Source organism: Myotis brandtii, unplaced genomic scaffold (assembly GCF_000412655.1).
Source record: "Myotis brandtii unplaced genomic scaffold, ASM41265v1 scaffold220, whole genome shotgun sequence".
NCBI classification, from domain to species: Eukaryota; Metazoa; Chordata; class Mammalia; order Chiroptera; family Vespertilionidae; genus Myotis; species Myotis brandtii.
Genome location: NW_005358250.1, coordinates 707908 through 722007, shown reverse-complemented (window position 1 = coordinate 722007; position 14100 = coordinate 707908). Strand labels below are relative to the sequence as shown.

At 54.4% G+C, this 14100-nt stretch overlaps 1 protein-coding gene and 1 long non-coding RNA gene across 2 annotated transcripts in view; both read right to left on the bottom strand.

Annotated features, from left to right (window-relative positions):
- FOXO6 (forkhead box O6) overlaps positions 1–14100 on the bottom strand; it is a 34496-nt gene that overhangs the window by 13663 nt on the left and 6733 nt on the right. Inside the window, exon 3 of the mRNA XM_005866097.1 lies at positions 7–249. Coding sequence (XP_005866159.1) covers positions 7–249 — 243 coding nt within the window. The remainder of the gene's footprint in view (positions 1–6; positions 250–14100) is intronic.
- LOC106726057 lies at positions 9661–11514 on the bottom strand. Its single transcript, XR_001362070.1, has 2 exons — positions 11371–11514; positions 9661–10394 (listed from the first exon to the last, which is right to left on the bottom strand). It is a non-coding gene; the product is annotated as an uncharacterized LOC106726057 (long non-coding RNA).

Below are 14100 nucleotides of genomic sequence, written 5' to 3'. Positions count from 1 at the left end.
TGGGGCTGGTGCGCCCGGGGAGCTGTCGTCGGGGCTTCGCTCGGGTGCCTGCAGTTGCTTCTTCTTGCTTGCCTTGCCCTTGATGCGCAGGAACTTGGCCCCATTGTCCATGGACACAGCCCTGCGCCGCGGGGTCTTGCCGGTCTTCCCGCCCTCGGGGTTCAGCATCCACCAGGAGCTCTTGCCTGTGCCTTCGTTCTGCACGCGGATGAAACGGGTGTGCAGCGACAGGTTGTGCCGGATGGAGTTCTGTGGCCAGAGACAAGGACATGGGTCGGGGAGTGGGAAGTGAGGAGGCCATGAGTAAAGATGGGGTAGTGATGGAAAGAGGAGGGGGAGGAAATAGAGAAAGAAGAGGATAAGAGAATGGAAAAGAGCCAGAAGGGGGAAGGGGAGGAAATAGGGGAGATGAAAAGGTGAGTGGGGTAAGGGATTAGGGGTGAGGAAGGCAGGGGTAAGCATCCGGTCAGACAAACTCATAATATCCATTCAAGACCCCTAGAACCACATCATCCCGCCCCGCCCCCGCCCCCCGTCCCCGCAGGCGCTGCCCAGAGGGTGGGGCCAAGCTTTGGGCGGGGCCTTTCCTGGGAGGCATGGCCAACCCTGAGGGCTACTCTCAAGGGGTCTGCAGCAGGAGAGCAAGATCCCCTCTCTGACTCAGCCAAGCCCCATCGCGGGGCTAGCCCGGCTGCCAGCCCCCGCGCCCCCCACCCCCAGCAGATTATGTAAGGGCTCATGCTGCTGTGGCTCATTTGTCCGCCCCCCTCCTTCTCCAGTCTGGCATGGCGCCAGGAGCCCGAAAACCCAGGGCTCCAGAAATCAATCTCGTGGTGACTGATTAAGCCCTGTTTAGAACTAATTGCTCTTTCGTGTGTGGGGAGAATAAATTACCTGCTTTAATTTCGTGTCTTTAAAATGCAACTGCAGGTAGAGAAGACTGTTAACCCTTTGCTGGGAGGGCCTGGCCAGGGGAAGCAGAACAGGTTGGGCATCCCCAAGGTGGGTAGAGGCCTGACACTTTGCAGAGATTTCCCCCAACTCTTCTGAGCTTCTGTGAACTCCACAGAGGCCTTGGATTCCAGCAAAACACATCCATGGGCTTGGAGACCTCCGACCCCATTTCTGCTCAGTGCCCCACCTTCAAGCCAGCCCAGCTCTCTGGCCTGCCTTCTGGGTTGCAGCCCACCCTAAAAAGCCCCTTCCTGGTGAAATCTTCACAAACCTCCACAAAGCAGGTGGCATGATGTCCACTTGCAGATAAGAAGACCAAGGCTCAGAGAGGTGGCTTACCCAGGGCTACACAGCCTTTCTGCTGTCCCGGGCACTTCCCTGGGCTTCACCCTTTGTCACCCCTGCACATATCCTATTCTAAACGTCTTTTGTGCCAGTGTGTAGTGCTCCCCACATGACTGCCTGCTTTTGCCAGGCCTGTCCTGGGGACAGAGGAAGGCAGGGGAGGCCACAGCTAGACTGACTTCACAGGAACTTATTGGGCCTCCCACCTGGTGACCTTGACCTCCTGGCTCAGGTATTGCTGTGGAGACAGCATGGGCTTGGGTATCAGAAGGCTGGTCAGGATGCCTGGCTCTTTTCAGCCACCTAACTATATGACCCTGGGCTGTTGCCCTAACCTCTATGAGCCTCAGTACTTTAGTGAGCTACCCTGAAAAAAATGGGTGACATTCAATAACCACCTCAGAACACACCAGGTGTTCATAAACAGTTAAATCCCTCACCCTGTCCAGAAGACCCTCACCTGTTAGATCACCCATAGACCTGCTCTGTCTCTACCTCCTTGATATGATGCTGAATGTAACTGTGCTGGGCACCAATAACTCTGGAGAGCTGGCATTACCCATCTCAGGTACCAGAGTGTGGAGGCCCAGAGGCATGATGTAACTTGCCCATGGTCCCATAGGCAGCAATGCCAGGTACCACTCCAGATCTGCCCAGCTCATGGGCCTGCTCTTAGCTCTTTATCCACCCAGCCCTGTAACCACTGAGCCATGAGGGCTTTCCCTCCTGCCTCCTTCCCGTCAGTGTCCAGAAGGAAGGGTCCTTTCTGCTGCCCAGGGTACCCTCCCTCAGCCTGAACTCCAGGGCACCTGACTCTTCAGGGCCCCAGGTGCCCTATCTCTGGCACTCTCTGGTCTTGGTAGGTGACAGCTGGGTCTCCAAGGCCCCTCCCAGTGTTGCCCTGCCTGGCTTCTCCTGGGACCCTGAGAGGAGGGGAGCTGGACCCTCCAGGGAGTGGTACTCACCCCCTTTCCTGTTCCCGCCCCTGCACCTGCTTCCCCAGCCCCTCCCCCACACCTGTGTTCAGGGGCCGCAGAGGCCTCAGGGCTCCCAAATGGGACATCTGGCTTACAGAGGCTCCACCTCCCAGCCTCTCCAGCTGAAGGCCACTCAGGCAACACCTCTTGATTAATGTCACTATGTGCCAGCCTGGTTCTAAGTGCTCAGAGGTGGGGGGAGGAGGAAGGACATCACCAAGTACCAGCACCTCCTCAGTACTACCTGTTCAGCTCTGGGCCTTGTAAGTACTTTATCTCATGTAATCACTCTATCAAACTCCACACAAGTCAGGGATTGTGATCCCTATCTCAAGATGAGGAGCACGAGGCTCAGAGAGGTTAAGGAAGTTGTCAGGGAAGTTGCCAAGTTCACACAGTTTAAGTGGCAGAGCCAGGTATTGATTTCAGGTTAGTCTCACTGAGTCTAAAGGACATCGCATTCCACCTGGGGAGAGAGAGAGAGGAGTCGCAGGATTTCCAAAGCATCTTATGAAGCCAGCACTCCAGTGCTTCTCAAACCTTCCATGTAACCATTCCCAGAAGCTGGCAGCCTGGGAAGACTGGGGGCATGTTCAAGGGTCAAAATTCCTTACAAGTCTGTTTAGAACCTCCTTTTTAGAATTCAAGGGAATTTTGCATTGTTTGTCCTAATACATCCACATTTTCTGCATACAAATAAAAGTGTTTTAGATTACCACCAAGAACACGTGCTCTGGGCCTATGACAGTTTGTATCCTTCCCCTCTCTGTCTCCTGCCCAGCCAGATACCCCTGGCTGCCCGAGCTCCAGCCTGAAACCTTGACTGATCAAACCCAGAGAGGAGAAAGGTCTCGCCCAAAGCCGCCCAGGACCTGGTGGCAGAGCTGGAATTGAGTCCAAGCCTCAGGATCCCTAGCTTGGTGCTCTTCCCCCTCCACCAAGCTTGATCTGGGGCAAGTCCCTCCTCCACTCTGGGCCTCAGTTTCCCTACCGTTAAACTGATGAGATGGGCCAATGGTATTCTGAGGACCTTTTTAATTTGATAATGAAAGTTCTTGGAATCATCCAGTCCAGAGGTCTTGAAACTTTTTTTAAAGTTGTGACACTCTTTTTGTAAATGGAATCTAATGCAATACTTGAGTGTTACACACTTAAGTCATCAAGGGATAGGGGCAGATGTGCCTGGAGCCCTCTCCCTCCGCACCCGCCTTGGACTCTCCCCTTAGGAGGGATTCTGCAGGCCAGATAGATAGGGCAGATGGATGCCATGCCTTTCCCAGGGTCACCCAGGGAGGAGGCCCAGAGCAAGGTGAGGACCTTGGCCTCTGACTGCTGAGCTGGGCTCTACATCAGGTGTGCACCAGGGCTGTGCCCCATGAGGGAAGCCCAGGCTCCGCAGCCTAGTCTGGCTCCTCAGAGCCCAACCACCTGGTACCAATCAGAGCTCTGGGCCAAGATCCAATGGCAAGCGCCAATCACATCTTGCCCACAAGGCCTCCTGGGAGGCCAGAGGCCACAGAGGTGGTGAGGGAGGCAGAGGAGGGAGACGCCTCTGCCAGGCAGCAGTAACCAGGGCTCCCTCTTGGAGTCACCTAGCAACCCACCACCACAGCCACGCCCTGGCATGCCCAGGCTTCCCTAATGCTCAGAGCTGGGCGGGCTTCTAGGGCCTCATACCTCCTACACCTCCAGACAGACTTGCGGCGGGTTCCCAGGAGAAACAGAACCTGTCTGATTCAGGCTCAAGGAGACAATTAGGGGCAGAGAGAAGGGACAGTGGCCATCCTTTGTCCATCCTACTATCCCTCAGAACCTGGCCCAGGGAGGCCAGTCTCCAGAGGCCTCATCCACCAGAAAGAGGCTGGTGCAGGGCAAAGTGCATGGGCTCCTGTCTGGGTCTGAGCAGTAATGCATTCATCTGACAGCACCACCCCAGTTTTGGCTTCAATGCGGATCTGGAGCAAGATGCTTTGAACCTCAGTTTCCTCCAATGGTAGCTGCTTCTACCCTTGCTTCCCCACAGCTCTCCACTATGCAGCAGCCAGTGATCCTTTCGATGATCTCAGAACACTCCAATGCACCCATCTTACTCAGAATAAAGAACAGGGGCCTGGCTAGAATCCACAAGCCCCTCTGTGACCTCTCAGACTCCTCCCCTGACATTGTCTGGCTTGATCCTCCCTCTGTCCCTTGAACCTAACAGGCATGGTTCCACCTTGGGGCCTCTGTCTCAGAGAAACACTGTTCCCCCAGATACCCACATCAACCCCTCATCTCCTTTGAGTCTTTGTCCAGATGCCACCTTTCAGGAGGCCCATCCTGGCCACTCTTTTAACAATTGCTCTTCTTCTCTGCCATTTCTTGGCCCCCTTACCTTACTCTAAATTTTTCTAAAGTCATTATCACTTTCTAAATTAATATATAATTGATATATGTATATACAGTATATGTATAAATTAATAAATTATATGTTGTATATATAATTTATCTTCTGTATTTATTACTTATTGTCTGATTTTCCTTATATTAGAAGATAAGGAAATTAGAACATTAGAATATAAGGGGGCCTGATGGGCCCCCTCACTTATTCATGAAGGATTTTTGTCCATTTTTTTTACTGTACCTCATGAGTTTGATATATACAAGGAGTTTAATAAATGTTTGTAGAATGAATGAGGGAGAGAAGGGAGGTAATACTATGTCACAGGAAGAATTAATGAGACTGGGCAGAGTAGCAGGCACATGACAGGAGCTTCTCCAAACTGGGCTGAGAGAAGGCAACCTAGAATAAGAGACAAGTGTGGAGTGGAGAAATTCAGGAAGAGTATGACCCACAAGGAGAATGGCAGAGAGGAATAAGGCTTCCAGGAGAGGTGAGGATCGTCTCACAGAGTGAACGGAGCAACTGCCCACTCCAGCCCCTACCCTGCACCCTCCTGCTTCTCAGATAGACTTGGTTAACCCAGGGCCTGCTGCAGCCAACGGTCCTCACAGCCTGTACCATCCGAGCCAGAAGACACTCCAGGAGCCCCAGTGGGAACAGAATACCCTCGTCCTCGCTGATGGTGTCTCCCTTGTGGTCAGGGTCTGATCCATTTGGTGGCGGCAGCTCATCTATCCAGCAGGACACCCTCATCTATTCCCAGGACACCCTTCGCCCACGAGCAGTAATGCATTCATCTGACAGCACAACCCCATTTATCCAGCACACCAGTCCCATTTATCCAGCAAGTACAACCTCATTTGCTAACAGCACTCTATTCACCTGATGGGCCCCCTCATTTATCCAGCAGGACACCCTCATTTATCCTCCAAGTCAGAGGCTCTCCTTCCTCCTGTGGTGTGGCTGTGTTCTCTGACGGTGCAACCCGACTGATCCAGCAGGACGTCATCTCTCCTACAAGTACACTTCATTCCCTGACAGTACAACCTCATTTATCTAATAATGCAGCCTCACCTTGCTTCCAAGTACCACCTCATTCCCTGACAGTACAACCTTATTTATCTTCCAGTACAACCTCATTTCTCCTTCCAGCACAGCTTCATTCTCTGATAGCTCAACCTCATCCAATCTTACTTCTCCAGCCAGAGCCTGTCAGATCTCTTGAGGAAGGGGAGTGAAGGAGAGAAAAGGGGTCCCACCATTCCCTGTCCCATGTCTGCCAGAGAGCTGTCTGGCACTATGACTATGTCCAATCTCCCCAGGTCCAAAAGGGCCCATAGACTTAGAATTCTAGGTTGCTTGGCCCAGCCAGCACTCCACCATTACCCCGCCTCCCTTTTGTCCCCTCGGGGGCTAAAGAGAGCCCATAGCATGGATTTCCTCCAGCTCTCCAGGAGGGAAAAGATCCCAGCTGACTTGATTTATAGCTTTTGCTGATTTATGTGGCATGGATACTCCCATCGCAGCCAGTTTTAGGCTGCCAGTATGACGTGATCACTGAGTGCAAAATTGGGAAGTGTGCAAGATGGCTCTCATGAGCCAGTGCAAGCCAGCTCTAGCATACCACTGGCACACACTTCAAATACCCAGGCAAGAGAAGAGCAGCACCTACTACATGCCAGACTCAGACTAGGTTCATTACATACTATTTACAAAGGGAGGAAACTGAGGCTTAGGTGGGCTAAGAAGTGGGGAAGCGATAGAGCCAGGTCTAGGTCTCTGGGCTGTTGGATTCCAAAACCAGGGCTCATACCCCCAATGTGGTGGGTGGCAATGCCCTGCTGCCCACACCAGTGGCCATCCCTGCCTTGGTTCTCAAGCCAAATTTCCTGGCTTCTATCACAGACAGGAGACCCAAGGCTTGTGCCCCACCCACTGTAAGCCCTTGCTACCTCCTGGCCTCACGGGCACCTGGGGAATTCCAGGACCCGCCCAGTTCAGTCCAGGGTCTTGTCCATCCATCTAAGCCCCAAACCAGGCATGGATGTCTCTCTAGGTTCCATCACTGTCCGCGGTTCATCCCAGCCCCTCCCTCAGGAAACTGAGCCTGTCTAAAGATGGGGATGATGATCCAGCTCCTCCCTCAGTGCCTCCCTGAGCAGAGATCACCTGGGGAGGAGGGGGGAGCAGGGGGGTACAAGGGCTCTAATCCCCTCGACAGCTCCTATTTCTTCTCTTCCTCCCTCCCTACCTCTCTTCCTGTAGGAAGAAAGGTCAAGGGCAGGGGTTGGAATCCCAACTTCATCCAAGTGACCCTGGGCCTCCCCTGTAAAACAGGGTGACAATCCCAACATCCATGAGGGAGGGCTGAGACCTGAATGAGATCCTACATGTCAAGAATCTCATCCCTCCCTGTCTCAGAGCCCCCAGGAGCAGCCCCTTTCCCATCCCGTATCCCCCACCCCACTCTGGCCTAAAAATACACACCTCTCTCAGACAGAGCCATAGACTCTCCAGGGTCACTTGCTCTGCTGCCTGGGGTGAAACTGGGATGCTCAATCCAGGCAGACTTCCTGGCAGAAGAGGTAACCTGGGTGACCCCAGGGACCCGAGACCAAGTATAAATCCTTGGTACTAGGGCCTGTAGTAGAGGAGGGGCAGAAGGGCAGGCGGAGCATCAGAGCCACAGGTGTTGACAGGTGAGTAGGCTTAGAGTCAGCAGTGGGGCAGAAGTGGGCAGCCAGAGGCCAAGATGAATGTCCAAAGCAAGGCATTAGGTCAAAGGATAGGACCTGGCACCCCCGCCCCCACTCCAGAGACAGCAGAACCCACACACCCAGCCTGGGCAGCAAATAAATCAGCAGCAGAAGTCCAAGTTCACCCCCACATGGCTCCTCATCACCTGTGGGCTTGAGTCCAACTCCAGGCTGCTATTAAAGAGTCCTTGATGCTCTTCAGCTTCATCACCTCCATTCCCTTAAGCCCATCTGAGACTGAGCCACCCCAGATGTCTCACACCTCCATGCCTTTGCACACTCTGTTCCCTTTGCCCGTCCAACTCTCTGCTCGACCAGTTTTTGCTGCTCCATCAAAGCTAGCTCTGTAGCGTCTTCTAGTCCCCTCTGTGAGCCCCAAAGATAAGTGCTCCTACCTTAGTGCCATTGCAGAAATCTAACTGCAAACCGAGTACCACTGTGCACGAGCTGCCTCCCCGCTTGAACTTTGTGGGCAGTCCTTAGCTCACCGTAAGCCACACATAGGATGGAGCTCTCAGCAGCCACAAACCACTCAGGGCCTGGCCATTCTGTGAAGTTTCTGTTCAGCAAAACCTCAGGCCAGAGCTCTAGGCTTCTCCCTCCCTCTGGTTTCATCTCCCGTTCATTCTGCTTCTGCCATTTCCTCCTCCTCCGCCTCCTCCTCCTCTTCCTCCTCACCTCCTGGCTCCTCAGGAGAATTCAGCAAAGTGAGGAGGGAAAGAACCAATCATTTACTGAACATTCAGCACCGGCCATGCACTCAACAATTAAATCTTATTTGAGTCTTTGTGACAACCCCCTCTGGGTGTATGTATTATCCCCATTTTACAGATGAGAAATTGAGGCTCCAAGAGACAAACCAACCTGCACGAGGTCACAGGGTGTAAGTGGTGGTGAGAATTCACACCAAGGCTCTTCCACTCAGAGATGCCCAGGGGGGAGCCTGGGCCAGGCAGAAGCTCCAGGGTGGGCCTGGGATGGGGGTGGGAGGTGCTGTCCACACTGGCTCAGCAACCCCTCCACAGACTTTCTTCCCTCATCCAGGATGAAAGGAATCCCTAAGTGAAAAGCCATTCAGGCCTCTCCCTGTCTCTCCTCAGTCTGAGCCCCCTCCTCGCTCTGCACCAGCACCTCCCGCACCCCTGCTCAGGCCCTGGGAGCAGCTGCGGTGACCTCACCCAGCCCTGCCCTGGGTCTGGCTCTGGGGAGGGCCCAGCAGCTGTGCCCTAGCCCTGCTGGCTGGCTCCAGGGGGAAAAAAGGAAGAGTGGGCATGGTGCCAAGAGAACCATCTGCTCTCCCAGGGGCATGGCCACCCGCACAGACACTGGCCTCACCCCCAGAGGCTGCCCTTGGCCTCCTGTCCCCATGCCAAGGGGCTCTAGGAGCCCAGGCCAGCCCACCCAGACCGGGGCATCAGTCCTCATCTGCCATCTGTCTTCTCCTGGATACTGAGAAGTCCTTACAGGGCATGTTGGAGCATGAATGTCCACTAAAAGATGAACAAGTGCAGAGGCCAGAGGGCAAGGCTGGGTGTGCTGAGCCCTATCTGCCCAAGCCTTGCTGGGCTAAGAGCCTGTGATCTCCTGGGGAGGGGCCTGCATCCCCTCACATCTGCTCAGCTGGCAGGTGCCTCTGGCAAAGGGTAAGCCCCTTCCCCCACAGCCCCAGCTCAGGTTACAGAGGAGGCAAGGCCAGCTGAGGACAGGGGGAGGGGACAGGAGGGGTGGAGGAGGCATCACAGCTTCCCAGAGTGTTGGGGGAGGGGGGATTCAGATCTCTAGATAGGACTCCAAGCCAGAGAGGGAGGAACCATGCCCAAGGTCAAAGCCTCCCAATGGTTAAAGAGGAGCTGGTGTCCAGGGGCAGGTAGCCCTGGGTTCGAGAGTGACCTTGAGCAAATCATTGTCCTCATCTGTGAAAATACAGAACCTACATCCTGCCTGCTTGCCTCCCAAGGCCATGGGGGAAGGCTCTGTGGGCTAGAAAGCAGTGGGTCAACCTAAGGGCAGGACAGAGCTTGGACATCCTGAATATCCAATACCTCAAGGACAGAAAAGGAGGCAATAGAGCAAGAACCCCCCTCCCCCTGCAACACACACACACACACACACACACACACACACACAGCCCACACACACAACACACACCAGTGTCTCTCAGGGATCAGGGCTTAAGGACCCCAACTCAACATAGTAGTAGGGAGGTGGTTCTTTTCCTTCCCCCCCGGGTAATGATTAACAGTAATGATATTTACTAAGATTTATTGAGCACTTTACAAGTATTTCTCCTATAATTCTCACAACAAAGCTTGGGCATAAGTCCTGTTATTATCCCATTTTGTAGAGGAGGAAACAGGTCCAGTTGCCCAAGGCCACACAGGGGATGAGTGGTAGAGCTAGTATCTGCCCTTCCCTTCTTGCCTCCAAGACTCCTAACTATACTACTGTCTCACCTCCGAAATCCTCAAGGCCACAGGCCTGGAATCTTGGACTCTGTGAGCCTCCATCCTCTCTCAGGCTCATATTCTCTACCCCAGCACTAGGCCCACACTGGGCGCTTGAGCCAGGCTCCCTACTCCACCCTCTACACTACTCTCAAGTGATCTTTCTCCATCCCCAACAGCTTGGAGTACCAGCTCCCCATTTTGGCATTCAAGGCCACTCGCCCTTAGGCCCTTGCTTGCTTCTCCAGCCTCAAGTCCTGGCCAACACAGCCAGAACTCTCAGAGTCCTGCAGGGTCTGACCTCCTTTGTCTGGTTCCCTTCCCCTTCCCCCAAACACCCTTAGCTTATTATCTGGCCTTCCATCATGACCCTGAGCAGTCTTTATCCTGAATCAAAATCCGGAGTCCTCATCTTATCTTCCCAGATTGACCCTGGGGAATCTCAAGGTCAAGGAGATGTTCAGTTCCTCTGAGCAGCACTGCACAATGGACCTGGATTAAAGTGAATGGAGGAAGCTGCCGTCAGTCTTGGGGCCTGCAGATGGAGGGAGGAAACATCATGGGCTGGGGGACATCTCTTAAAGAGCTCTCTGAGAAAACCAGGGACCCTGGATCCACGCATGCCCAGACTGCAAGCCTCAGGGCCAAACTCCAAGGGAAGCAGAGATGATAGGGGTGGGACATGGTGGCGGTGGTGGTCGGGGGTCAGTTTGGAATGGCCTGGCCAGAGCACTAGGTTAGGAAAGAATGAGCCCTGGGGAGTTTCATTTCTGTCACTTACAGTGGGATACTGTGAAAGCCACTTTATATCTCTCAGCATTAGTTTCCTCATCTGCAAAACAGGGACAGTAACATATCAGCTTCACAGGATTGCTGTGAGAATGAAACAAAAGCATGTCGTGAGGGCTGAATCCTGAGCTGGAATAGTTCAGTGTGGATAAAGCAAGGGTCAGAAGATGAGAGTGGTGAGTGATGTGGCTGGAGAGGTTGACTAGGGCCAAGTGGTCAAGGCCTTGGGCTTCAGTTAAAGCCCCAGGATTGGATCCTGTGGGAACAACACTGTGCTGTACACATGCTCTTGTCTCTCCCACCAGATGGGGAGCTACCAGAGAGCAGGGGCTGCGACTTTCAGGTTCTTCACCATTCTGAGTACTCACACTGACATTTCCCCTCCATCCTGCAGCCAAAGGCTCAGTGGCAGGGCACAGCAGCCCATTCTCTTTTTCCAGTTCTAGACAGCATGACTGCTACAGTGTGGGGGCCGGGGGAATGTGTTGAAGATGGGGCAGGGGGTGGAGGGGAGTGGTCAGCCCCTTGGAGCTCACTATAGGGCGTTCAATTCTCTGGAAAACCTAACAAAGAGCGAGGAGGAGGAGGAGTGGCTCAACCTGGATGGCCTGCTTAGAGAAGAGGCTGGTCCACCCTGGAAAACAGAAGGCAAGAGCAAGCAGGAGCCGGGGGAAGTTACCATCTAAGGCATCAGTTCAGAATCTGACCATCACCAGACAAACCTGTTAAAGTATAGATTCCAAAGTCCACCTGACGAGCGTCTGAAATAGAGGGTTTGAGATGGGGACTCAACACCTTTACTCACTAAAAGCTTCTAGGTAACTCTGATCATCAGCCAGTTTTGCCAACAACTAAGGATTTAAGGCGGAAATTCTCAGGCAGACGCAGTGGGTTCCAGAATCACCTGGGAGGGAGGTCTTTGTTCAAACCACCCAAGCACCCCGCCTAGTTTCTGAGGGGTGTCCCAAGGGATCAGTTCTACAGCTGCCTTGGTGAGCATGTGACAGTGGAAGTGGGTGTGGGTTGAGAACTCCAGTGTCAGCTGCAAGGTGGCAGTGGGAAGGCAGCCTGAGATCAGAGGCAGCAAGGAAAGTTGGAGGGAGGGCAGGGCCTGGACAAGGCCAGCAGAGGGCCCAGGGGTCCAAACAGCAGTTTGGGCTTGGTTGGCTCCCAAGGGAAATGAGGAGTCCCAGAGGGTTCTGGAGCATGCGTAAGCCTTGGGGCAGGAGGGCTGGCTGGTGTGTGGGCTGGCACTGCACGGGCATTGGGAGATGGTAGAAACAGACAGGTCTAAATCTAGGCTCAGCCTCGTCCCAGCTATACTGCCGTAGCCAAGTGACTTCATCTTTCTGGGCCTCCATTACCTCAGCTGCAAAATGGGGCTAAAAACATGTACCTGTTAGATCCCAGAGAATATGAAATGAGAGAATGTCATGTTGAAGTGCCCACTGACTGCCTAGCACCCAGACATTATTGCTCTTAATTCTTGTTCCCCTTCCCACAAGAGGCATCCCCCTTAGAGACCAGAAAGGTTCTCTGCAAAGATGGAGGCCCTGGGGGGGAGGGTGTGGGAGGCCCCTCCCCTACACGCCACCTGGCCCCCCTCCCACCTCCACATATGGGTTGGGGGGTGGGGAGAGGCAGCAAACAGCCAAACCATCCCAAACTGGAGTTGGTTTCTATGGTAACCAGGGTGCCAGGAGGAAGGGGGTGCTCTAGATCCAGCTGTCCCCCTGAGCACCCTACCTAGGCCCCAGAGCCTCAGCTAATGCCCACCCAACACCCTCCACCCCCCATCTGCCTGCTCTGGGGCCAGCTTGGACTGCCATGAGGGCCAGGAAGGAGGTGCCCACTAACCAAGCACCTGGCCGCCATTCTTCCAGGTGGTTATTAAGACTCCTATTTCGCAGATGGATAACTGACTTGCCCCTTCATTGTGCCCAGAGTATGTTTGCCACCTGGGCACTGCCAGGGGCAGGGTGGGAAGTTCCAAGCAGGAGTCCCAAGTTCGAGTCCACCCAAACCTGTACTCATACACGTCCACCCTGAGAAATTCTATCAGTACTTTGTGTCCTCAGTCCCAACCAACCCCTCATAACTCCTAGAACCAGAGGGGTTGTCAGTCACACCCCGGAAAGAACCAGAGACCGAGTTAAGGCCCTTTGGACACTGATGAGAATACTGAGGACCAGGAATGGGAGAGAGTTTTGCTCCAGCTCACATACACTGGGTCAGGTTCCCCTATCAGTGCTCTGTCCACCCCACGCCCACTCCCAACTCCACAGCTCCAACTGACCCCAAAGGACTGACCTAGGACACCCTGAGTGATGCTCCAGGGAAATGAGACGCAGCTGGGAGAAAGAAAGAAGTCCTAACATTAAGACCTAACTAGCAAGACAATGGCAGTGCCAGAGGTCATGAGCTCTCAGTCACTGGGAGTGTGTGAAGGGACTGAGCTGGGGGAGGAGGCATGGAAGGGTGTGTTGGGCTCTGTGAGTCCCCCTTTCCCTGGGCACCTGAAGTCTGACCGGATGTGGAAGAACTGGACACCAGTGTGTACCAGGTTCCCAGGTTCCCACCCCCACAGGCTGCAGGAGGGGGATGCACTGGTGAGTCAGCCACAGGTGAGGGAGGCGGGGAGGTGAGGAGCGGCTCTGTGACAGCTGGTACAACCATACCCAGAGGCTCATGTCCACACACAGTACAGAATCACCCCTCACAAGACACAGAGAGCAGGGCTTCCACCGCCCCCAGGACCACACGTGGTGGCCACCACCAGCTGCCACTCAAAGAAAAGAGAAGGTGGGCTTCCAGGAAAAGCTCGCTTCTAGCCTCGATGGCATAGGAAAAGCTTAAACTTGGGGGTCAGAAGGGGGTTCAACTCCCAGGCCTGCCACTTCCTAGGATGTGACCCCAGGGCAGGGCAGTTCTCCACCTGGAAGGACGTGGCCAGGCGCTTGGTCAGTGGGCACCTCCTTCCCGGCCCTCTCAGCCAACCCCACCCTCGCTGGCAAAGCCCCAGCTCCATTCAGTCCTGAGGCTGGAGTCCTCCGGGCCCGAGAGAGAGAGAGAGAGAGAGAGAGAGAGAGAGAGAGAGAGAGCCCCCGAACCGCAGAAAGTGGGGGTTGGTGGGCACTGAACTTTCGAACCGCAAACCCCACCCCACCCCCACCCCCTCGCGCCGTTCATTACCTTAACACGAGTTAAAAATAACCGTCTCATCTCTTTAAATTAGTCTGTCTGCAATTACCGCCTGGCACGGCGCTGCCCGCCATCGTCCCGCTGGAACGGCGCCAGGTGGCAGGCGGGGCCCTCACCCTGTCTGTCGGTCTGTCTGCTTCCTAGTGCCCCCTCTTCTCCTCCCTGCAGCGAAGCTACCCCCAGGGGCCTGGGGACCCAGCTCCCCAAGTTGTGTGGGTATGGGGCCAGCACCCTGGGCTCCGGACAGGGGG